The 26,260-nt window shown below is 37.5% G+C and overlaps 2 protein-coding genes across 4 annotated transcripts in view; one reads left to right on the top strand and one right to left on the bottom strand.

The window, feature by feature from the left end:
• The window catches only part of LOC133610712 (zinc transporter ZIP11-like), a 145,694-nt gene extending 125,066 nt beyond the window's left edge, over window positions 1–20,628 (top strand). For both annotated transcript variants that reach the window (XM_061967250.1, XM_061967251.1), the window contains exons 7-10: window positions 12,446–12,515; window positions 15,234–15,332; window positions 15,429–15,587; window positions 16,719–20,628. In XM_061967250.1, the coding sequence (XP_061823234.1) occupies window positions 12,446–12,515; window positions 15,234–15,332; window positions 15,429–15,587; window positions 16,719–16,797 (407 nt within the window). In that variant the 3' untranslated portion in view covers window positions 16,798–20,628. The remainder of the gene's footprint in view (window positions 1–12,445; window positions 12,516–15,233; window positions 15,333–15,428; window positions 15,588–16,718) is intronic.
• A 3,481-nt stretch (window positions 20,629–24,109) lies between these two features.
• Window positions 24,110–26,260, bottom strand: part of LOC133610711 (ankyrin repeat and SOCS box protein 12-like) — a 13,632-nt gene continuing 11,481 nt past the window's right edge. The window contains exon 3 of one of the 2 annotated variants that reach the window (XM_061967249.2): window positions 24,110–26,008. In XM_061967249.2, the coding sequence (XP_061823233.1) occupies window positions 25,857–26,008 (152 nt within the window). In that variant the 3' untranslated portion in view covers window positions 24,110–25,856. The remainder of the gene's footprint in view (window positions 26,009–26,260) is intronic. The other variant, XM_061967248.2, reaches the window with a different exon arrangement.

Raw genomic sequence — 26,260 nt, forward strand, 5'->3', positions numbered from 1 at the left:
AAGGACGCAACCGTAGTAATGGGACAATTCAAACCTTGTACCCTCCGGTTAATGAACGACATGCTATACCACTTGTGCTACTGCTGCCCAATGATAACTGTTACAATCTACTTCTCTATTAAAATTCTTGAATACAAAAAAAAACAGTGAAACGGTACAACCATGGATACGAGTAAGTAGATAGCAACCTTTTAAAAGAGAACTGCACTTTTTTGGGAATTTTGCCTATTGTTCGCAATCATTATGAAACACATGATGATGGATGTATTTTTTTTTAACACATTCTAACTAGTAAATAAATGTGATCAAAAGTCTGCTTACAATGGATCCTATGGGAGCCGCTCTATTCTATATCTATATTTATTCTATTAACACAATCCATTAAGGTGTTATATACATGGTGCAATTATATATGTAATGTAGTAACAGGCACATTTACAATAACATTTAATATTCATATATTTTGATCATTAATTTAAAAAAATGCATTGTTCGCTTTTTTTTATTCCAACATCACTGATTATTACTCCTTGCAGACTCCATGAGAGTCAACAAACATAATAAAACATCACTTACTGTACAATGTCTGCTGTCATTAGGCCGCAGACTGCTAGGATGTTCATATATTCCCGTTTAGATGAAGAATGACTCATAATCCTCGCGAAGAAAAGGCGGGTGGAACCAAGCGTCTTTTTGAAATGGAGTGAAGTGTGAAGTAAATTATATTTATATAGCGCTTTTCTCTAGTGACTCAAAGCGCTTTTCCATAGTGAAACCCAATATCTAAGTTACATTTAAACCAGTGTAGGTGACACTGGGAGCAGGTGGGTAAAGTGTCTTGCCCAAAGACACAACGGCAGTGACTAGGATGGGGGAAGCGGGGATCAAACCTGGAACCCTCAAGTTGCTGGCACGGCCACTCTACCAACTGAGCTATACCGACCCTTTGTGTCATTCTCGCCATCTCCGGGTCTAAATTGGCTGTCAAAGTGTACCAACTTGTTGGAATACGTCTTTGTCCTTCTACTATCCAGGTCAGAGGCATTATTTATGATCTGCAATAAAGTTTGACGAGCAAGGAGGCAGCTCATCAATCAACATTGGCACACACGCAAGTGATCACGGTGCCGCAATAAATAGTTTGTCTGCGTTAGCGCTTATAATAACATTATCACTAATACTTGGTTTATATTCAAGTCACATAATGTAAATGGAGTATTGATGGTGATTTTTGTATTTTCTTTTAATTGGGTTTTATGGGCAAAATAGAGGACCTCCCAGCTCCACTGTTAGCTGACTTATATTTACGTATATTTACGATTTAGAATGCATTAAAGAACACGTTGTTATCCATCCTTCCATTTTCTACCGCTTGTCCCTTATGAGGTCGCGGGGGTGCTGGAGCCTATCTCAGCTGCACATGGGCGGAAGGCGTTGTACACCCTGGACCAGTCGCCACCTCATCACAGGGCCAACACAGATAGACCGACAACATTCACACTCACATTCACACACTAGGGCCAATTTAGTGTTGCCAATCAACCTATCCCCAGGTGCATGTCTTTGGAGGAGGGAGGAAGCCGGAGTACATGGGAACCCACAAAGTCACGGGGAGAACATGCAAACTCCACACAGAAAGATCCCGAGCCCAGGACCTTCGTATTGTGAGGCACACGTACTAACCCCTTTCTACCGTGCTGCCCACGTCGTTATGTCTTCCATAATGATAGTGAGCTTTTCGGCAAAATCCCCCCAAAAAAGTGCAGTGCCCCTTCAGGAGGTATAACATCAAATTTGTATTTTTTTTTAATTTGACACGTTTTGACGTTGTCAATAAAGTATATCACATGACGATCAGTTGAGAAATTAGGAGGTTTTGATTTATTTTAAATGTACATGCATTGCCTTTAATTAGAACAATGCCCAAACCAAGGTGGTCGCCTCTTAAGCACATAATTTATCAGGCTGCACTGATGTATCTAGTATTTTTTTATAAATCTACAGGTACAGCTGCCGCTAGAAAGCCAGGCTATTTGACCACAAAGCACTTGTCTAGCAATGACATACCTCTCAAGGGAAATAGGAATGTACAATAAGTATTGTAAGTGTCAACATGTAAAAGTTATGGTGTGAATTACAAAGTGTTGCTGTATGAACAAATGGTGCCCTAAAGTTGCAGTAGCTCTGTGCACTCGTATGTTCTCCTTTGAGTTCTTTAATGTTTCCCTCTTGTTTTCATGTGTTTTTACCTTTTTGGTTTATCAATAAGGGGGTGGCACTTTCATGACTTTTGCACTTCTTTTAAAACTTTTTTGTTTGAATCCGTACTGCAACTGCATAATTTCCCCATTGTGGGATGAATAAAAGTCCATCCTATGCCTATTACAGGAGGAGACATTAAACTAAGATAATCATCAAATATTTAAAAAACAATTACAGGATTTCATCAATGAACAGGACAAGGCATTGAAGACAAAAGAGAGAGCTGAGGAAACTAAGAAAATAATATTTATAGGAAAAATGAAGACAACCCTTCCAACTGTTATTGTATTTTCCGGACTATAGGGCGCACCAGAATATAAACCGCACCCACTATATTTTAGAAGAAAAAAATAGTTTTCCATACAGTATAAGTAAACCGCAGATTGATATATTGTTAAATGAGTTCTTTACACAGAAACATTTTGTAAATGTTTATTTACATACCGTAATTGTTTCCAAACGGTGCCTGTTACACGGCAGTAAAATGGCTGATTAAACCAAACAGAAGTCACCGTCATGCACCCACGAGCTGCGGAAGCTAGCTCTCCAATCAGCTAAAGATGCTCATTAAGTCCATGGTGACGTCTTGGTGAATTTACAAAACTGAAGCAATACAAAAAGAATGCCACTGTAAGTTCATAATACTAACAAAGACTCTCGTAAACGTGTTAGTATAGTAGCTAATGCTAACAATGATAGATTCATTGCATTACCATAGCACATACTAGGGTTGTACGGTATACCGGTACTAGTATAGTATTGCGGTACTAATGAATCAAACGTTACTATACTCTGTTTGAAAAGTACCATTCCGCCATATTTTTTTTTTTCTACAGGCATGACGGAGCGTCCTCGTCACGTCATGACAGTGCTGTTTTACGAGCAGAAGATCATGTTCGGCAGTTCACAATCACGGAGTACTTACAAGCAGACACAGAGTGTAGACAGAAAAGGGAGAATGGATGCATTTGGGCTTAAAAACTAATGAAAAAGGTGAAGCTATAACACTGAAACGCCCACAGGAAGAGGTTCTTTAAAACATGGCTCGCGAGTTAGCGGCTAATGTCCGTCCGCAATCGACAGTGTTTTAGCTTCTTCTAAATCACTAATCCTCGCCTCCATGGTGACAAATAAAGTACGTTTTTTACAAGTATCATCCCTGCAGGACGAGGAATAGCTAAACATGCTTCACTACACACCGTAGAAGGACACGATAGCTCACCGGCATCACAATGTAAACAAATGCCATGGGTGGATCTACACCTGACATTCACTGTAATGATACCAAGTACAAGAGCGTATCTAGTCGATACTACTATGATGACATCAATATTTTTTATCGTCACAAAATCGTATTTATTTATTTTTTTAATTCATACTATATTTATAAACTCAGGAAATACGTCCCTGGACACACGAGAACTTAAATTATGACCCTGTAACTGTTTGGTCTCGGATTGATACCTACATTTGTGGTATCATCCAAAACTAATGTAAAGTATTCAAACAACAGAAGAATAAGTGTTTATTACATTTTAACAAAAGTGTAGATAGAACATGTTTAAACGGAAAATAACCAGATATTAACAGTAAATGAACAAGTAGATTAATAACACATTTTTACAGCTTATCCTTTATAATTTTGACAAAATAGAATGAGGATTGACACAACATGTTACTGAATATGTCAGCAGACAAATTAGGAGCCTTTGTTTGCTTACTTACTACTAAAAAACAAGTTGTCTAGTATCTTCACTATTTTATTTAAGGACAAAATTGTTTTTTGATTGCAATAAGAAACATATGTTTAATATACCCTAAGATTTTTTGTAAAACTAAAGGCAACAATGCAATTTTTTTGTGGTTTCCGTTATTTAGAAAAGTATCGAAATACTTTTTGGTACCGAATATTGGTATCAAGACAACCCTAGCACATACTAATATGCATAAAAACACGCCTACAGACATCACACATGGGGCAGTTTACTAAGCATGAGCAGTTTTAGTTATACTGTAAAACTTACAAACATTGCTTGGGGTAATATGTGTAGAATCCATACAAGTAGAATCGCTATTGATGTCTGGAAGACCAAATGACAACTGTACTTCCGATAGGTTAATAGCTCAGTCTAAACAGAAGGGCAATGAAGTGAGAAAACTCGTCCAAAAGATGACGCCATAGCACATATAATAACATACCTAATCAGTGGTTTGCTTAGTTGTTGTTTTTTAACTATTTATATACAATATAGCCAGCCGTCAGTGATGAAAAATCCATAAATTCGCAGCACTGTTTTCTAAGCCACAGGGTTCAAGAACGAAAAAGAAAAAAGTAGCGCCTTATAGTATAATTAATTATAATTTACGGTATACAAAAGCACACTACAATCACTAACCTACTTCAAAAAAGGGCCGTTAGGATGTATATAATCCAAAAATATCAGTTGTACTAAACACACAAACCCTCTATTTCAAAAACCGAAAAAATGTAATTCTCCAATCAGGTACATTTTAAAGAGCTAAAATCCTGCACAGAGAAATCAACAAGCTGCTCTCTGATTAAATATCCCCTTGTAATAGAGAAATGCACCCTCAGAGACACATTTCATTTTAAAACATTTTACACCCACACAACATGAAACTATTTTAGCATATTAATATGTGAAGTCAAATTGGGAACTTGTTCACATGCAAAAGCAGTTTTTTTACAATGTACAAAGAGTAAAGCACATTGCTGACAACCACAATATCTGATATAATTTATTCCTGAATTACCAAATTCACATTATTTGTTATAATAAATTGTACATTTATTTATTGATTATACATGTTCAATTGTTCATGATTTAATAAGCTAAATAGTATTTCATTTTGGTAAACACTAGGACCACGTCTCCTACCCAGTAGGGTTTGGGAGGGGGTGTAGTTTTGGTAGATGGTGCACATGTGGCGCCAGTAAAGACTTCCTGTTGGTACAACCTAAGAATAAAGACGTGGGTTTTTTATTGCCACATCATATTCTTTATCCCTTTCCTTCCTTACTAGATGTGAACGTGTTAAACACAGTTAACAAATCATCAGTAATTGCTGAGACATGGTAAGATTAGATCAACACTGTTTATTCCTATACTTATTTTTGGACATGTTGAATTATATGACTATATGTAATTCTATTAAGCATTAAAAAATAAAATATAAAACTATTTTTTTTTTTTGTTCTTTGCATGACACAGCGGTTATAAACTCTGCTTTCAAGCCGAGATTGTTTGCCTTCTGCAGTATAGTAACCAAAGTAAATTTAGCATTGTGAGGTCACTAAGATTGTCAATTTTCAATTCCTTAAATAGATTATTGAATTCTTCCAGCAGGATGCTGCCTCCTTGTTTGTCATCAGTATCCACACGGCCATCTCATCGCGGATGAGGGGGGGCGTTAGATTGTGAGAAAGACTGTTAAGTCTGCCACGTCTGCACTTGCCCTTAGCTCCTGGGAGCCAGAACTCCATTTGACATCTTATTTCAGGACTGAAAACACTGAAAATTATTAAATGGAATCTTTCTAAAAAAATGTTGCTTAATTTAGGAGTAGTTTGAAGGCAAACCAAACCGAAATGCCACTTAAAAGAAAAGTGGAATCTTAACATTTTTGGTAAGCAAAAACATGGTTGACAAATCTGTCTAAATTTGTGTTAGTTAGCACTTCTTGCCGAGACAATTCATCCACCTCGTGTAAAATATTACGATGCTGATTAGACAACATAATAATTTCAGCCTAGCATGCATAGCCTAGCCCAAATGTGCAGTTTTACTGTAGGAGGATCAGGCAACCTGTCAGTATCTGGCGGAACAACTATTTGCCTCATGCAGTAAAATACATTTACTTCGCATAGAGCAGAATGTTGGTCCACTTCTATTCAATTGTGCAAAGTTGCCGGATATTAGCTGAAAGTGGAACATGCTATCGTATACCATGAATTGATTTACGTGGACCCCGACTTAAACAAGTTATAAAACTTATTCGGGTGTTACCATTTAGTGGTCAATTTTACGGAATATGTACTGTACTGTGCAATCTACTAATAAAAAGTTTAAATCAATCAATATGCTGACGAGGGTGTCATGTCTGGTGAGTATATGCTTGCCATGCAAGACCTTGAATGTTTTCAGCTTCCAGGAATTGTGCACAACTCCTTGCAACGTGGGGCTGTGTATTATTATGCTGCAACATGAGGTGATGGCAAAGGATGAATGACTCAACAATTGGCCTGGGAATTAGGGTTTCACAATTTAATCGACATCAAGGTTTTAATGTATTAATTAATTGTTGAGCCTTGTGTTTGTTTGTCTCTCGTTTTAAACAGGGAGAAAGTGGCCTCACTCTGTGCATTGCACTCAGCACCTGAGTGTGTTTATTTAACAGTAAAATAACTGAACGCAGTGAGCCCTCTTTTCAATAATTGGTAGGCGGAGAGGGGGGTGCCAGCTTTACACACACAAGGCACAGACAGCCTCCTTATCGCAACTCGCCAGTGAGAAGTGCTGCAAGGTAACACAAACTAGGAGGAAAAAAATATTATTACAAAGCCAAATGTCCTGTTGTGGTAATATGTCAGCTTTAAATTAGATGGCCACTATTCGGCCTTCAACACGGACGAACGCGCGAGAATGCTGTGGCCACGTGATGGCAATAAACAAAAAATACCTAGTTTCTCCAGCTGGGAAAAACAATGCACTTTAATATATAAATTAATTAATTACATTTATTTAATATTCAATATTTATTTTTGCTAACAGAGATGAGTCCATTTAATGTTTTGTTTGTTTTGTTATTTAGGATAACAATGTTATTTACCTTCCACTTACAGTACAATGATAAACAATTCTATCGTAATGAGAAATAAAAGTTTATATGCTTTTAAATGGTTACTTGCATTAATATTACATATTATGATTACATTACATAATCACTGTATAGTTTTTATAGGTTATTTTAGTTGATATGTAGCATGATGTAGACAAAAGCTCTGAGTCTGTCTGCATGTTGTTTTAATGTGTGGCACCTTGATACAAGGATATGTTGATTGACAGCCTAAGGGCCATTCCCAATACACCTCCCCATCCTTACTTTTTAGCCCTATCTCTAAATGTTGTGTGTTCCCGTGAGGGTAATAGTGTTCCAATGACTCTTTGCATATGTTGTAGTGGGCATAACGAGGAGTAGGGGTTGTGATCTAGCCCTTCACAGCAAGGAATTTCAGATGCTGACTCGCCCAGGAAGGGCCGAAGAAAATTCCCTAAATTCTGTATAAGTTATATATTATATTTTATGTTAGTTTGTAATGTTAGCCAGCTCGCCACAATAGCTAACGTTAGGCTAAAATACTGACGAAAGGCTTGCAAATGTAAAATCATGAACGTTACATGCCTTCAAAAAATTCACAAGATACAAATCTTGTCGATGACGGCTTCTTCTTTGTGTAGTTCTTTGTTTGTTAATCAACTGTGGCATGATAAATGTAAAAAAAAAAAAAAATGAAAACAATCTCGACGGTGAACTCAATTGTTTGTTGTTATGGTCGTAGTCCCTGGGATTGTACAATATACCGCTACTAATAAAGCAACGCGGTACTAATGAATTAAAAAAATGTTCTCCACAGCCTTTGAAAAAATACTTTTTTTAATCCACATACTGTATGTTGCCGTGCGGCGGTGACGTTGCTGAGCCGAGGCACATAAATAATAAATGATAAATGGGTTGTACTTGTATAGCGCTTTTCTACCTTCAAGGTACTCAAAGCGCTTTGACACTACTTCCACATTTACCCATTCACACACACATTCACACACTGATGGAGGGAGCTGCCATGCAAGGCGCTAACCAGCACCCATCAGGAGCAAGGGTGAAGTGTCTTGCTCAGGACACAACGGACATGACGAGGTTGGTACTAGGTGGGGATTGAACCAGGGACCCTCGGGTCGCGCACGGCCACTCTACCACTGCGCCACGCCGTCCCTATAACGCGCACACACAGAGCACATACAAGCAGATACAGTGTGGAGGGGGAGAATGGCAAAACAGCAATTAAACAGGTTAATAAAGAGGGTGCGCAAAGCGCAATATGGAGGTATTTTGGCTTCAAAACTAACGATAAAGGTGAAGCTTTAAACACAGAAGCGTCGCCCTGCAAGAGATGCTTTAAGACGTGCCTCGCCAAAGGTGGCAATACAGTTACAAACTTAGGTAAATACTTAAATAACAAGCATTTAGATCTGCACAAGCAGTTTAAAGAGTGACAGGTAAAAATGTAGTTAACTTGCTCCCCTATTGTGCACATATAGATTTGTAGACGCGCACACAGCTGGTTGGCTTGTTGACAAATAGTAGCGGAGTCAAAACCGGCCACGTAACGTAAACTAATGCAAGTAAACTAATGCAAGTGAATTGACTGAAATTTTGTAACAAATGTTCACTCTTTCATTTGTGTTTTTCATTCATCCATTTCCTGTTTCATCTTTAGAAATGTGTGGTTTGCATGTTACATGGCTTATCCGTTTAGTTGTAGCCATAGCATTGTTTTTAGTATTTACTATTGATTGCATTTGTCTTGAAGCACAGTTCAAATTGGCAACCATAAATCATGAAGCATTTAAGACAATGTCAATAAACCTTTCTATTCTATTCTCACCTAATTCTAGATTATGTTCTGTAATATGTAAAATTGTTCTTTGAGTGCAATAAGAAAAGCCCAGTGTGTTTTATGCCTTTTAATTTTTATTTTAGTCTTCTAAAATTGTTGGAGTGCAATAACAAACATGTTTAATGTATCAAAACATTTAATGTAAAATAAAGCCAATACTGAAGTTGGTTGTGGTCCTCTACATAGTCTCATACGTGCCCGAATGTAAACTATGCAGTGACGTAGCAAGTGGTGTCCTAAATCCTAGGGACAATTACTACGGGGGTTCCCTCCGGGTACTCCGGCTTCCTCCCACCTCAAAGACATGCACCTGGGGATAGGTTGATTGGCAACACTAAATTGGCCTTAGTGTGTGAACATGAGTGTGAATGTTGTCTGTCTATCTGTGTTGGCCCTGCGATGAGGTGGCGACTTGTCCAGGGTGTACCCCGCCTACCGCCCGAATGCAGCTGAGATAGGCTCCAGCACCCCCCGCGACCCCGAAAGGGACAAGCGGTAGGAAATGGATGGATGGATGGATGGATTACAAAGCTCTACTCCTTGTTTCATTTCTAGGGTGTAATGGTAGTGGGTGATGGCTAGTGGTAGTGAATAGGGTGAACAGTGGAATCGGGCCTAAAAGTAACATGTTTTCTTTCACTCGTTATGTATGCAGTTTAACATATTTTTATATTAAAAAAATTTAAATCGCAAATTGGATTGTAATCACATTGCAAATAGGGTTTTTTTGAAAACCGTGCAGTCCTACTAAAGATATCACATTTTCTCTTTGCATTCAAAATGCCATCAATCCAATGCACCTGTGTTCGTGCATAACATACATAACCTCGCCATCAGGATGGGACACTCGATCAACAATGTTGACATCAGCAGCCTACACCACAACATACACTGTATTTGCTATCTGCCCTGAACAGTATAAACTGTAAAGAGAACCCCTCTTTTTTCTTTTCTGGGGCTGGTCTGAGACAGTCTAGGTCAGGGGGGAAAGATGCTGGATGTGGAGGTCCTGTGCTAGTCTGATTACACGTGATCTGCAGTTGCGAGTCCAGTTAGATGTACTACCAAATTCTTTGAGACAGCTTATCGTAGAGAAACAGACATTTAATTCCGTTCAGGCAACAGCTCTGGTGAACTGCAGTCAGAATTCCAATACTTTTAAATTGGCCAGCCTAAGGCACACCTGTGCAATAATCATGCTGTCTTATCAGCTGATGCAGCTGATAAAAATGAGAAGAAAAACTAAAGTAAGGGGTATATATTTTTGTTGAGTCTAGTACAGAGGAAGAGGTTGCACTACAGAAAAGGGAGAATGCTGAAATTAAGCTCTTATTGCATAAATAATCCTTGTTGGTCCTAGTTTCTAAGTATATGCCTTTGAGATACAGTACATGATGCTGGTGACTAAACTCAACATCCTAGAGGGTACACTGCTCTATGCCTGTGTGTGACAGAAATTACCATGCATTATCATTCAAATCAAGTGTCTGTAAGTGGCATGATATGACTTTTTTGTGTCTCAGGTGCTTGTAGGTTGAATTTCAATGACATATCATTAGTTCTATAAATAGGGTGCCATTTTAGGAGGATAGCAGGTTGGAAAAATTGTAATAATAAAATAAGATTGCTGTAGAGCCAGTGTCCCAACACATTTAGACCCATTAGACCCAAAATCAATAGACACATGTTGTATTAGTTTTTTTTAAATGTATTTGATTAAATAAAACTATATATATATAAAGACCGGCTCAGTGGCCTTGTGGTTAGAGTGTCCGCCCTAAGACTGGAAGGTTGTGAGTTCAAACCCCGGCCGAGTAATACCCAAGACTATAAAAATGGGACCCAATGCCTCCCTGCTTGGCACTCAGCATCAAGGGTTGGGATTGGGGGTTAAATCACCAAAATGATTCCCGGGCGCGGCCACTGCTGCTGCTCACTGCCCCCCTCGCCTCCCAGGGGGTGAAAATAGGGATAGGTCAAATGCAGAGGATAATTCCACCTCGATGTGTGTGACTATCATTAGGACATTAACTTATATATATCCATGTTGGGAATAATATGCATTTTTATATAATAATAACATAGATTTTATTATTATAATTTTTTTTTTTTTATCGTCTACATTTAGAGACAAGTTACGCTAAGATTTCTCATTGGAACTGCTAAACAAAATCTCCCCGGCCAATGATAATGGAAGACAGGAAAACGAAAATCAACGAACATTATGACAGCAGCTACTTAAAATAAGCTTTAGTCACCTTCATACTAATGCACCAAACCACATCTGTGTGGGTTGAAGATCTTTATAATGATAATAAAAAATAATGTGTTATTTTTAAGATAGGGACAGTGCACATCAATGAACATTGAGATGTACATATCCCTGTAAACATGCCGGATTATATCAGAACTGCTAATTTACACCCCTAGTCCCTAATAAATAAATAAATAAATAAACAATTGAACATATAAGATAAAAAGACAGAAAATAGATAGATAACATACAAATTGAAGAAACATCACAATCAATTACATAGAAGAACACCAGGCCCAGACAGGATATAACAATAAATTAAAAAGTAATGTTCAATTAGTTCAAGTCCAGCTAGTGGTCGCACTTTTGATTCAATTTGAGACATTGTTTTAGTTGTCCTTTAAAGAAGAGTATGTGGGGTTTTACCTTTTTGTGGAGAGAGGACTGTTCCAAATGTTCCCTCCTACGACAGACAACACATTCCTCCCAGATGCGTTGTGCCTTTGAGGGATCTCACAGTCTCCTCTGTCACAAACCCTGGTGCTCATACTTCCCAGTGTCCTTGTCCTTATGAATTCATTCTGCGGTGGTGGAGCAAGACAAAGGAGACAACTGTACACAAAACAGGCAAATCTAAACGGTTTTCAACTATGGAAACTTTTTCAAAAAATATGTTTTTAAGAGTCTTTCAGATATGGTGGGAGAAGGGTTTTTATCCAGAGTCTTCAGAACATTTTTGCAGAGCGAGTCCATTGGTTCTTTGGGCAATTATTTAGAATTCAATTTCAAAGGAACTATCCAATATTTTCTCTCATGGCATTGACGATGACATAACTATTCCTGTTGCCTGTGTAAGACTGCCGCTGACTACCGACAAAACAAAGGACGGTAAAAACATACAATCGTTTGTACAATGTTGTCATGCTTTTCATTGTTTTGTATATGTCGGTAAATGGAAAAATAGCATTAGCAGAACATTCAGCCATACATCTCTAGCCCCCATCCTCGGACCATCAGAGGTTTTAAAAATGAGCAGTCAATGTACAAGATATGAAAAATCCCCTTCTTATTTGCATACTGTTTGTAGGTTGCCCTCCTACTGTCTGTTAGGTCTTTGTCGATTTCCTATTCTGCTTGAAATCTTCATGTGTTTAAAAGAATACCCTGGTGACATGTACTGTATGACGCTCTTCAACAGGCAAGGTTCACTAATTGAAGTTGTCTTTCTGCAGAGGGCTTGGCTGTAGGGGTTGGATTTGGAGCTATTGGAAAGACTCCATCTGCTACTTTTGAGAAGGCAAGGTGAGCCCTGTTATAGCCTACAAATATAGTTCAACCTCAAAAAGGGGATTGTCACTGAAATTGTATATTTTGAAATCGGAAACTTTTTTGCAAAAATTATGCCTCTAAAGTTGCACAAACTTTCAGGGTTTGAACTGCTGGCATACATCCTGAGACGTCCGTTCAGCAGGTTTAGCTGCATATTTTTCCGCATGGTTTTTTTTTTTGATTGACTTACAAAAAAGAAAAGGAAGACTATAAACCAGTAAGTTGCAAACAAGAAGGCTTTCAAAATAGGGGAGAACAGGGTTGGTCACCATCTCGCCACCTCAGGCAACGCTCTTTTGAATCGTAATATGCAAATTTACCGAATTAAGGTCAGAGCTCAGCTACTTAGTCATCTCTGGAGTAAGACAGCTAAGCTTGAGGTGAGAGGACTTTTAGGTTTTTTTTGTGTCAAATTACAAACATTCAGCTCCTCAGTGTTTGTTTTCTAACCGTTTACTCTAGGGGTGTCAAATTCAAATACAGAGTGGGCCAAAATGTAAAACTGAACAAAGTCCAGTGCCAAGGTTGAACAAATTAACCTTTTAATAGGGACCCAAACAAGTTTTGCATTGAATTTTGAACAAGCAAGGCTTATATAACTTTATAGTGACATGCAAAATCGAGTTTCAAATAATAATAATTAAAAAAATATCAATGACATATCAAATACAATTTAAATAAAAATTGAATGCCATTTTTCTATTTGCAGCCTTCTGAGGTAAATATCAACAATAACTTTTTCCACAGGCTAATACATTTGAAAATAAAATAACAATGAATAAACCAACCATTCAGGACTTTAAACTGCTCAGTTTTCAACACACTGATCTAATCTGATGTGCCCAAGCCAGATATCTGGCATCTTTTCTTGGATGCTAGTTCATTAATGTTGGGGCTCAGGCTATGAGCTGAGGCAACCTTCATTATCGAACGAAGGTGTTCATCAGTCATTATATCTCGTAGTCCACCCGGACCACAGTCTTGGGGGCGTGCCTTAAAGGCACTGCCTATAACGTCCTCTACGAGCTGTCGTCACGTCCGCTTTTCATCCATTCTAACAATGTGCCAGCCCAGTCACAAGATATGTGCGGCTTCTGTACGCACACACACACGTGAATGCAACGCACACTTGATCAACAGCGATACAGGTTAGACTGAGGGTGGCCGTATAAACAACTTTAACACTGTTAGAAATATACGCCACACTGTGAATCCACACCAAACAAGAATGACAAACACATTTCGGGAGAACATCCCCCCCCCCCCCCCACACACACACACACACACCTTGTAGCGTCCCGGAAGAGTTAGTGCTACAAAGGATTCTGGGTATTTGTTCTGTTGTGTTTATGTTGTGTTACGGTGCGGATGTTCTCCCGAAATGTGTTTCGGGCCAAAGCTCTCCATTTGGCCTGCCGAACACCGCCCGAATAGGCTTGATTAAGCCATTAAAACACAGGTTGATCATGTATGCAGTACTCCCGCCAGCCCACTGGGTCCAATAGCAAAGCATATGTGTCACAATGAAGCAACAGTGGGGTGAGTAGAAGAAGATTACTCATTCAACCCTTGGAAAAAATCAAAATAAATTGCAAAAATCTGACTTTTAACAACAACAGGCAACAAAGTATGAATGTTATGAGGATAGGTTGATTGGCAACATTAACTAACTAACTCATTATGTTAAATATAGTTACTGTTTAAAGTCATAATTGTATTGACTGTGGCTTAAAGTCACAAATAAGTACATTCAAAAGACATACGGCATTCATTTGTCAACAAAACCTGGTCAGACTTTGGCGTTAGGACCTGATGACCACTCTTGTTTGCCTGTTTCTGTGCAGCATCTTCTCTCTGACCTCACTAAGTGCTTGTATGTACAATATGTACCTTTAACTTTTGTATGTACTGTGTAAGCATAAGCTACCCTGAAAAATAACAGTGTGACGTCCGGACTGTGACATCCCTGTTCAAAGCTACTTTTATTTGTATAACCATTATTATAAGATAAATTCTACTTATGGGTTGCTTTAAAAAAATGCTATCTGTAATTTCCTCTAAATATTCCAATTTGTGTGCTCTTGACATCTAGCGGCTAAAGCCCAGTACTGTGAAGAACAGGGATATTAATAACTAGGCCTCCTGCCCCTTTATATTATCTTTCCAACTCAGTAAGTAAGCACTTTGAACTCTGAAGGGTTGTTCAGTCATCTAAAGCTTTGCTGTGCTGCCATCTACTGGTCATCACTAGCATTACACTGCAGCGAGAGCATAGTACCGGTATTGTGCATTTTCTGTTAGATTGTCCAAGTTAACTTTCCTAAAAAATAAATCACGTTCAATAATAAAAATAACGAGCGACATGCAAGTTAGGGATTTTCAATCAAAGCACATAAAATGTTTGGGGTTTAAGAAAAACTAACAAAAAAAACATTTAAGATAAATGATGACATATCATTAGGTATAATATTGTAATATTGCATCTGAAATATTTCATCATTATTATATCTTACTTATAATTGAGTAAGCTCCTGGTGATGTAATGGTTCATACTGCTGCCTTTCATGCAGTCAATGTGGGCCAATGGACATGTCCAGTGCCATTCCCAAACAGGATATATAAGAGGGTTGCATCAGGAATTGTAATATATTGTATTGTATTCTATATTGTATTGTATTTTTGTTCTTGTAGGAATTTGGCTATCGGAATTGGCATCCAGAATTTCCCAGAGGGCCTTGCAGTGAGCTTGCCACTTCGTGGGTCTGGGGTCTCAACATGGATGGCCTTCTGGTGATAACAAACACAATCAACATGATTTTGTTAACATAATCACACCCAGCCTGAATAGAGCATTACCTTTTGTTCTTGTGATGGTCCTCCTGTCAGGTACGGCCAACTCAGTGGCATGGTTGAGCCCATTGCTGGGATACTTGGCGCCGTCGCCGTGGTGTTGGCTGAGCCTCTGTTGCCATATGCGCTGGCGTTTGCAGCTGGGGCGATGGTTTACGTCGTGGTGGATGACATCATACCTGAGGCTCAAGTCAGGTGAGTTGTGCATTAGGTTGCAATAATTAGGTTGAGACAGACTGGAGGGACAGAAGGTAGATATAGAGAGAGAAAATAGGATAGAGGGGTTTTGGAATGAGAAAACAATGGCACTTCAGCCGTATCAATAACATTGTAAAGAAGTTAAATAATCATTAGGTAAATAATACATGCTTAAAATAATCCCAATCAAAGAAAGGTATTCACATCAGAAAATAAGGTGTGCATCTGTACACACCTTGCAGTGGATATTACATTATATTGGATACACATATATATATATATATATATATATATATATGTGTGTGTGTGTGTGTATATAAATATATACATAATATGTATACACCCACACACATATATATATATATATATATATATATATATATATGTGTATGTATATATATATATATATATATATATATATATATATATGTATATATATATATATATATATATATATATATATATATATATGTATATATATACACACACTCACACACATATATGTATATACAGTCGCGATCAAAAGTTTACATACACTTGTAAAGAACATAATGTCATGGTTGTCTTGAGTTTCCAATAATTTCTAAAACTCTTATTTTTTGTGATAGAGTGATAGGAGCACATACTTGTTGGTCACAAAAAACATTCATGAAGTTTGGTTCTTTTATGAATTTATTATGGGTCTACTGAAAATGTGACCAAATCTGCTGGGTCAAAAGTATACATACAGCAATGTTAATATTTGGTTTCACTGCAATAAGGCACTTTTGGTAGCCATCCACAAGCTTCTGACAAGTTTCTGGTTGAATTTTTGACCACTCCTCTTGACAAAATTGGTGCAGTTCAGCTAAATTTGTTGGTTTTCTGACATGGACTTGTTTCTTCAGCATTGTCCACACGTTTAAGTCAGGACTTTGGGAAGGCCATTCTAAAACCTTAATTCTAGCCTGATTTAGCCATTCCTTTACCACTTTTGACGTGTGTTTGGGGTCATTGTCCGGTTGGAACACGGTCTTCAAGGTCTTATCTTTGTCCATGTGATTGATGGTGGTAGTATTATGCTCTGTGTATATATGTTGTCTTTTCTTTTTCTTTTTTAATCTCCATTGACCTTGAAATTGTCCACAGTGGGAACGGGAAGCTGGCATCTTGGACTTCTATCTTGGGCTTTGTAGTGATGATGTCGCTAGACGTAGGACTAGGCTGAATTGCCATGACGACCGGCACTGCGTGGACACCAAATACCTCCATAGCCATCATCACCACGACGCTGCTGACCTCAGTGTCAAAGAAGGGGACCAAATCAAGTATTGTAAAATGTGACACTTTTCCACAGTACAGCATGAAGTCATGATGCCAGTAAACCATCCTCACTGTGAATGTGTGGCATCGCATCCAGTACGGATGTCTTTTTTTAGACTATTTGTACAGTAATGCAATGAAGATACTGTGTATCGCCACACTGTGAACATTCCCTTTACCCGACCTCATTTTAGTACAGTTATGTCCTGAAATACTTGGACACTGACAGTTTTTAGGAGTTTGCCTTTCTACACCACTATCTATGAAAAAAACAAAAAACAACGTCAGGATGTGATATGTGATTGGAGTTAATACTTTCAACAGACCAAAATATTGCATTTATTATTTAAGAAATTGCAGCCATTTTATGTACCTCAATTTCCAGTGATGCAATAGTAGAATTACAAAAAATGATGCATGTATATATATTTTGTATTTTGTACACACACACATTTGGTTTGATACGTACCTCAGTTTTAAGGGCATTTTGAGTACAGTACCTCAGGGGACAAAATGAAAAACATAAATCTGCTTAGCTTTTGTGTAAACCACTTTAATAATTTTTCTTAAAATGAAACTTAGAAGAATACAAACTGCTGGCAGGTAATTTTTCCAATAAACACAATTTCGACACATGTGGACCACATTAGTCTAGCTCCAGATGCAAGACTACTCTACTTAAAATTCTCAAATCTGGACTAGATTATTGGACAGACCTTAAAGACTCATAAAAACACAGTTTGTGTTTTTACATTTCCACTAAATGCGTCGTTATTGCATTTTCACAAATACTATAAAGGTTTCACAAATCACAAACTGTTTCTATGGATCTTCAGGGTCTGTGGGATGATTTAAGGATGATTTCTTCAATGTTTTCCAGGCCTAGGACCCTCAATCTGATGGTGGGCTAGAGCAGGGACCCCCCTCCTTATTTATCATGCATACAATTGTTTTGAATTAAACGGGGCCTCAAGGATTTTGATAAATATTCGAGAGGAACAAGCAGTAGAAAATGGATGAATGGTTTAGGAGATTCAAGTAATATATTATAGTGCCGCTAATAGCTGACTGGCAACTAGCGCGCTAATCACTAGCTGATAACTAAAGCGATAATTGCTAGATGACAACTTGCGACATCACTAGTTGACAACTGGTGTGCTAATCGCTAATTAATTGCTAGCTGCTAATCAATAGCTATCTTGAATGCTACCATAAATATTACCATTTTTCATTTGTGTTTTTATTCAAATCTGCAAGGTACAGTGACTATGCCACCACATTTTCTAAACTCTACTACCGTGTTTTGGATCAATGTGATAAACGTTCAAGACATTTACACTTGTGGAAAAAGTGGGTGGGTATTATAAACAAATATTTAAAAAAAATATGTCATGACCCCCCTGTTAAAGACTTTTGATTTGATCCATATTTGAGAACTTTAAATACAAAGGTTTTAATCTGGACCTGGACTACTGTGGTCTACATTCTTAAAAAGGGTTCAATGAGTCTTTACTATATTTTCAGAAAAAGATGTATAAACTTTGCTATGAGTTTTTACGCAACATTTCTTTATTTTTGTAACATTGTTCATAACATCACAGCATTTCTAAAAAACCTATCAGTCTGGTATCGACTATCAGTATCGTCCACCGCTAACGTCAGCCTTGGATTTTACCAGTTTACTCCCAATCACTCCGGACTTTTATTAGGGTTGTGAAACAATTATGTACTCATCCACTAAAGCAACTAAATATTTTGTTGAAAGTAAATAAATATCCTGTAAAATTCAAAATTGACAAGTCACGCTACTGAATGACTTTTGGGGGTTGTGTTCGAGACCACTGAAATATCACATTTGTCCCCGGCCTGATTTTGGTGATGCATGTTAAAGCCCTCTAAAACATGCAGAGAAAGGCACACAATGATATGAAGATAGTAATAAACACAATAGGCTTCATATATCTGAAATATTTCCTGTATGAAATTGCTGCAATTCCTAAATAATAAATGTTTTTTGTCAAGCTCACATCTAATAATTTTTTAAAATGTTAAATCCATTGCGTTTATTGTCATGGTTAAATACAAAATAAGATAATAGACAAATGATTTATGAAATAAGTAAACCTTATGAATACATGATAATTAGAATGAATTCAATAATACAAAAATAATATGTATATGTAGTTAATAATAGTGGTGGCAAAATGCAAACTTTGTCCAACGTCCAAAGACTGTACTTGCATTATGGACATAACTGTAACTGTATTTGCTGTGCAGTGGAAAAGTACTCATGCATGCATTGAGTCATAAACATTACTCATGTTTACTCTTGGTCAATATTCATTTCAAAACAGAAGTCGTCCATTCTTAAATTTGAATCATTTACCTCATGGCTGGAGTACTTGAAGTCTGAATGAAGTAAGTCGTTATTAGACCTAAACAGAAACAGCTAATTATTTGTTTGGGGAAAAAAAGACTTACACTACAAGCTGTTTTAATGCAATGCTGCAATATGCAAATATAAATGGGATTTTGCACATTAGCGTTCCCCCGCCCCCAAAAAAGGGATTTCACGACTTGTTGATTCTTTTTATTCATTAGAACACTAATGGAAATAATGCTTCACGTCCTTTCCAAATAAATGTAGTGCCTTCGTTTTTTATAAGTCAAAACTGCTACTGGTCAACATGACTTTTGCCTGTTTAAAAGGGTGGAGTTGGTTCTGATTCACACTTTGTTTATTAAAGGATCACTCTCAGAATGAATGGGATTTGAATCAATATTTTTGGCATACAAAAGATATAATTGTGCTCTACGCTAGGAATACCGATATTGTAATAATTAATGTATGTAAATCAGGGGTCTTAAACTCACCCTTTGCTCTGATTACTGCTTTGCACACTCTTGGCATTCTCTCGATGAGCTTCAAGCACACCTGTGAAGTGAAAACCATTTCAGGTGACTACCTCTTGAAGCTCATCGAGGGTGTGCAAAGCAGTAATCAGAGCAAAGGGTGGCTATTTTGAAGAAACTAGAATATAAAACATGTTTTCAGTTATTTCACCTTTTTTGTAAAGTACATAACTCCTCATGTGTTCATTCATAGTTTTGATGCCTTCAGTGAAAATCTACAATGTAAATAGTCATGAAAATAAAGAAAACGCATTGAATCTGGAGAAAGTGTGTCCAAACTTTTAGCCTGTACTATATATTAGGGTTGTTCGGTATACCGGTACTAATAAAGTACCGCGGTACTAATTGATTGAAATCGGTACTATACTGCCTTTGAAAAATACCGGTACCGTTCTTTCATCTGAGTGCAGCTGTGCGGCGGTGACTACAGAGCCGAGGCGCATGATGAGTGTGTCAAAACGCACACACAAAGTGCATACAAGCAATAACATCATTTTGGGGAAGAATGGCAAAAAACGACAATTTTACTGGTTAATAAAGAGCGTGCGTGAAAAACAATATGGAGGTAATTGGGCTTCAAAACTAACAATAAAGGTGACGCTTTAAACACGGAAGCGCCGCACTTCAAGTGTTGCTTTAAAACACGCCTGGTTAAATGTGGCAATTAGTATGACCAGTATGCTTCAAACTTAGGTAATCATTTAAATAATAAGCATTCACATCTGCACATGGAGTTATAAAGAGTGACAGGTAATAATGTAGTTGTTACACCTGTCCTGCTGTTTGTCTCCAGTGCAGACCGTAGTAGAGGAGCACAGGGGAGACGTTCACTTTACCTCCCAATGGATCTGCTAAGATCCGCCTTTCGGTCAGAATTCAAGGCCGCCAATTTGTGACAATCTGGTTGCTTTATTATTAGTTTTGCAGGACACAACTGGACCCATTCATCACTTTACTGCGCAGTGCGCACGCTCTTCTCTCTCTGTACTAACTCACTGACGTCACTCAGACAACACGCTGCCATTCTCACAAACACACATACTGCACTCTCATGAGTTAACAGCTCCTCTGTTGTGCACATAACATGTAGATACATAACTTGTAGATACATAACTTGTAGATACATAACATGTAGATACGTAGCATGTAGATACGTAGACGCGCACACAACTGCTTGGATTGATGCCAAATATTAGCGGAGTAAGGCAAGCCCATCGAACTCAATCAGTGCAGGTAAAATGACTGAATTTGGTAACAAATTGGTACAATTTGTGTTTTATCTTTAACAAAAGTGTGTTTTAACTTCATTTCCCTTCTGGGATTAATAAGGTACTTCTGATTCACCTGCTACATGGTTTATCTGGGTACATTTATCCATAGTTTTGTTTTAAGTACTTACTAATAATTGTATTGTTCTTCAAGCACATACCAGGATTGGCAACCATAAATCATGAAGCATTTAATATAATGTACACAAAGCTTTTTTATTATATTCCAATCTAATCCTTGATTATGGCAGACTATATGTAATATGGAAAATTGTAAATTGTTCTTTGAGTGCAACAAGAAAACAATGTGTTAAATGCCCTTTAATTTATATTTTAACCTTCTAAAATTGTTCTTTGAGTGCAATAGGAAACATATGTTTATTGTATTGCAAGATTTTCTGTTAAAATACAGCCAATATTGACACTTTTTCAAAGTTCCCTATATTTGGAAAAGTATCGATATATATGTGCATAAATATGTACATATATATATGTATACATGTATACATATATATGTATACATATATACGTATTCATGTATACGTATACATGTATGCATATATATGTATACATGTATACATATGTATACGGATACATATATATATATATATATATATATATATATATATGTATACATGTGTATATATACATATATATATGTATACATATATGTATACATATATATGCACATATATATATATATATATATATATATTTATATATATATATATATACACATATATAGATTTATTTTTTACAAAAGTATAGGTTATAGTTTTAATACATTTTTATAAGTATTCAATTAACAATATTTTAATCTTTAAGTGATGATATAAAATGTCTGAAGTACTATGCTGAGTTTTTAAAACTAAATTGCCTTTTTTTTTTTTTTTTTTTTTGCTTTTTAAACATTTTGATAGTATTGTATTTCTCGACAAGCTTGCCCACTACCATCAGAAGTGGTAACCAAGGGATGGAAATCTTCCAATTCGCGATTCGATTCAGAATCAATTTTAAATTCAACACGATTATCGGTTCAAATAGACTCTCGCTATATATCATTTGGTGTAGGAATGATAATTAAACCTTTTGTAAACAGGTCGCCAAAGCTTCTCTGGGTAAACACGGAGATGCTTTAAAGAAAGTATTTTTTTAAATGGATTCTTAAAAAAGAATTGTAGAAATATACAGTTGCAAGAAAAAGTATATAAACCCTTTGGAATTACTTGGATTTCTGCATAATTTGGGCATAAAATATGAGTTCCGATCTTCATCTAAGTCACAACAATAGACAGTCTTCTTAAACTACAAACCCCGTTTCCATATGAGTTGGAAAATTGTGTTAGATGTAAATATAAACGGAATACAACGATTTGCAAATCATTTTCAACCCATATTCAGTTGAATATGCTACAAAGACAACATATTTGATGTTCAAACTGATAAACGTTTTTGTTTTGCAAATAATCATTAACTTTAGAATTTGATGCCAGCAATACATGACAAAGAAGTTGGGAAAGATGGCAATAAATACTGATAAAGTTGAGGAATGCTCATCAAACACTTATTTGGAACATCCCACAGGTGAACAGGCAAATTGGGAACAGGTGGGTGCCATGATTGGGTATAGAAGTAGATTCCATGAAATGCTCAGTCATTCACAAACAAGGATGGGGCGAGGGTTACCACTTTGTCAACAAATGCGTGAGCAAATTGTTGAACAGTTTAAGAAAAACCTTTCTCAACCAGCTATTGCAAGGAATTTAGGGATTTCACCGTCTACGGTCCATAATATCATCAAAGGGTTCAGAGAATCTGGAGAAATCACTGCACGTAAGCAGCTAAGCCCGTGACCTTCGATCCCTCAGGCTGTACTGCATCAACAAGCGACATCAGTGTGTAAAAGATATCACCACATGGGCTCAGGAACACTTCAGAAACCCACTGTCAGTAACTACAGTTGGTCGCTACATCTGTAAGTGCAAGTTAAAACTCTCCTATGCAAGGCGAAAACCGTTTATCAACAACACCCAGAAACGCCGTCGGCTTCGCTGGGCCTGAGCTCATCTAAGATGGACTGATACAAAGTGGAAAAGTGTTATGTGGTCTGACGAGTCCACATTTCAAATTGTTTTTGGAAACGGTGGACGTTGTGTCCTCCGGACCAAAGAGGCAAAGAACCATCCGGATTGTTATAGGCGCAAAGTTGAAAAGCCAGCATCTGTGATGGTATGGGGGTGTATTAGTGCCCAAGACATGGGTAACTTACACATCTGTGAAGGCGCCATTAATGCTGAAAGGTACATACAGGTTTTGGAGCAAAATATGTTGTTCAGCAAGACAATGCCAAGCCAAGTGTTACATCAACGTGGCTTCATAGTAAAAGAGTGCGGGTACTAGACTGGCCTGCCTGTAGTCCAGACCTGTCTCCCATTGAAAATGTGTGGCGCATTATGAAGCCTAAAACACCACAACGGAGACCCCCGGACTGTTGAACAACTTAAGCTGTACATCAAGCAAGAATGGGAAAGAATTCCACCTGAGATGCTTAAAAAATGTGTCTCCTCAGTTCCCAAACGTTTACTGAGTGTTGTTAAAAGGAAAGGCCATGAATCACAGTGGTGAACATGCCCTTTCCCAACTACTTTGGCACGTGTTGCAGCCATGAAATTCTAAGTTAATTATTATTTGCAAAAAAAAAATAAAGTTTATGAGTTTCAACATCAAATATCTTGTCTTTGTAGTGCATTCAAGTGAATATGGGTTGAAAAGGATTTGCAAATCATTGTATTCTGTTTATATTTACATCTAACACAATTATTTCCCAACTCATATGGAAACAGGGTTTGTAATACTGCACATAACATTTTATGTTTTCATGTTTTTTTAACACGTGTAAACATTCACAGTGCAGGTATGGGAAAAAGTATGTGAACCCCTAAGCTTATGACTTCTCCAAGAGTCAAATGGAGTCAGTTAACCTGGAGTCCAACCAATGTGATGACATTACAGGTGTTAGTTCAAGCTGCCCTGCCCTATAAAAACACACCAGTTTTGAGTTCGCTGACTCAAGAAGCATTGCCTGATGTGAACAGCTGCCTTGCACAAAAATCGTTGACTTACATGAAGCTAGAAAAGGTTTCAAAAGTGTCTCTAAAATCCTTGATGTCCATGCGTCTACAGTAAGACCGATTGTCTACAAATGGATAAAGTTCAGCACTGTTGCTCCTCTCCCGAGGCGTGGTCGACCTGTAAAGATGGCCGCTAAAGCACAGCGCAGAATGCTCTATGAAGTGAAAAATAATCCAAGAGTGTCAACTAAAGACCTACAAAAATCTCTGGCACATGCTAAAATTTTTGTTGACCAACCAACAATAAGGAAAACATTGAGTAATAATGGAGTTCATGGGGGGACTACAGAGGAAGCCACCGTCAAAGGAAAATATTGCTGCACGTTTGACGTTTGCAAAACAGCACTACTGGCAAAATATTCTGTGGACAAATGAAACCAAAATTGAGTTGTTTGGGAGGAACCCACAACGCTGTGTATGGAGAAAAGGCACAGCACACCAACATCAGAACCTGGTGAAATATGGTGAAGGGTGCATCATGGTTTGGGGCTGCTTTGCTGTCTCAGGGTCTGGACGGATTGCTGTCATCCACGGAAAAGTTGTATCAAAATATATTACAGGAAAACGTAGGAGCACCTGTACCTGAAGCCCAAGACAGGATGGGTGATGCAACAGGACAATGACCCATAAAAATCAATCAACAACAGAACGGCTTAAATAATAGAAAATAGTTTCCTGACCTCAACCCGATTGAGATGCTGTGGCATGACCTCAGGAGAGCGATTCACACCAGACATCCCTAGAATATTGCTGAACTGAAAAAATGTTTTTACTTTTAAAGAGGAATGGTCCAAAAGTCTTCCAGACCGTTGTGCAGGGCTGATCTGCGATTATAGTGAACAGTGAAGTTGAGGTAATTGCTGCCATAAGAGGCTCAACCACTTATTAAATCCAAGGGTTTACATACTTTTTCCACCCTGCACTGTGAATGTTTACATGTGTTCAATAAAAAACGAAAACACATTTTTGTTGTGCAGTTTTAGTTCAAGCAGACTGTGTTTGTATATTGTTGTGACATAGATGAAGATCTGAACACATTTAATATCCAATTTATGCAGAAATCCAAGTAATACTTTTTCTTGCAACTGTACATATATGAATCAATTATATACAAATTGTGATTTTATATGAATGGGTTTTTTTGAACACCACTCAAAACCAATTTAGCAGATAAAACGGCATGCAGCAGGTTAGCATGCTCGCGGTGGAGAGACTGTCTCCCTGAAGGGATCCCCCAAAAAGAGCTAAACGAAGTAGCTGGGGACAGGGAAGTCTGGGCTTTTGTGCTTAGGCTGCTGCCCCCGTGACCCAATGGATGGATATCATGCTAACATGTTATTCCGACAGTATTCAAAGCAATACCAATAAATCGTTGAATTAACACCATCTGTGTTTTCTTGACAGGCATGTTTAAAAAAAAACAAGAGACAAACATTTTTGTTTTATCCGAGCAGTCACACTATCCTCTACTTTTGTCTAATTTGACCCACTTAATGAACAAAGTAGCCAGTACTTAGCCACACATAAACATTTAATGCAACATATTTTTTTACATTACACAGACTCAGCAGATGGTCAATTTCAAAAGAAAAACTTGAAGACGTGGTGATTTTTGTGTTAGTTTGCTGCAAACTACATGATTCAACATGTATTTATAGAACCGTGACTTGCGGAGGCTTGTACTGCAAGAAGTTAATGACACTTGTTGGCATCTCCAGCTGTTCGATACTGTGGATCTTGTTGATCTTTTTGAGGTATTTTCGCACAGCCAGCCTGCACTGTGACGTCAAGGCCTTTGGATTTCCTGGGATCACATGACAGAAGAGAACAAGTTATGGTAAGTATTGGTTACAAGAGTCACACACAGATTATTCAACTTGTATGCATTCCATGTGTGTATTTTGACTTTACATGAGGTGGTTGTTCTTATGAACCCAGGGACAGATTTAGAATGTTTACGTACTTTTACATTCGATGGATATGCAAAGATACTTAAACAAAATTCATTTAAAAATCATAGTTTTGCAACCTAATTTTTTGCAAAAAAAAAAAAATC

Source organism: Nerophis lumbriciformis, linkage group LG11, assembly GCF_033978685.3.
Source record: "Nerophis lumbriciformis linkage group LG11, RoL_Nlum_v2.1, whole genome shotgun sequence".
In the NCBI taxonomy this organism is placed as follows: domain Eukaryota; kingdom Metazoa; phylum Chordata; class Actinopteri; order Syngnathiformes; family Syngnathidae; genus Nerophis; species Nerophis lumbriciformis.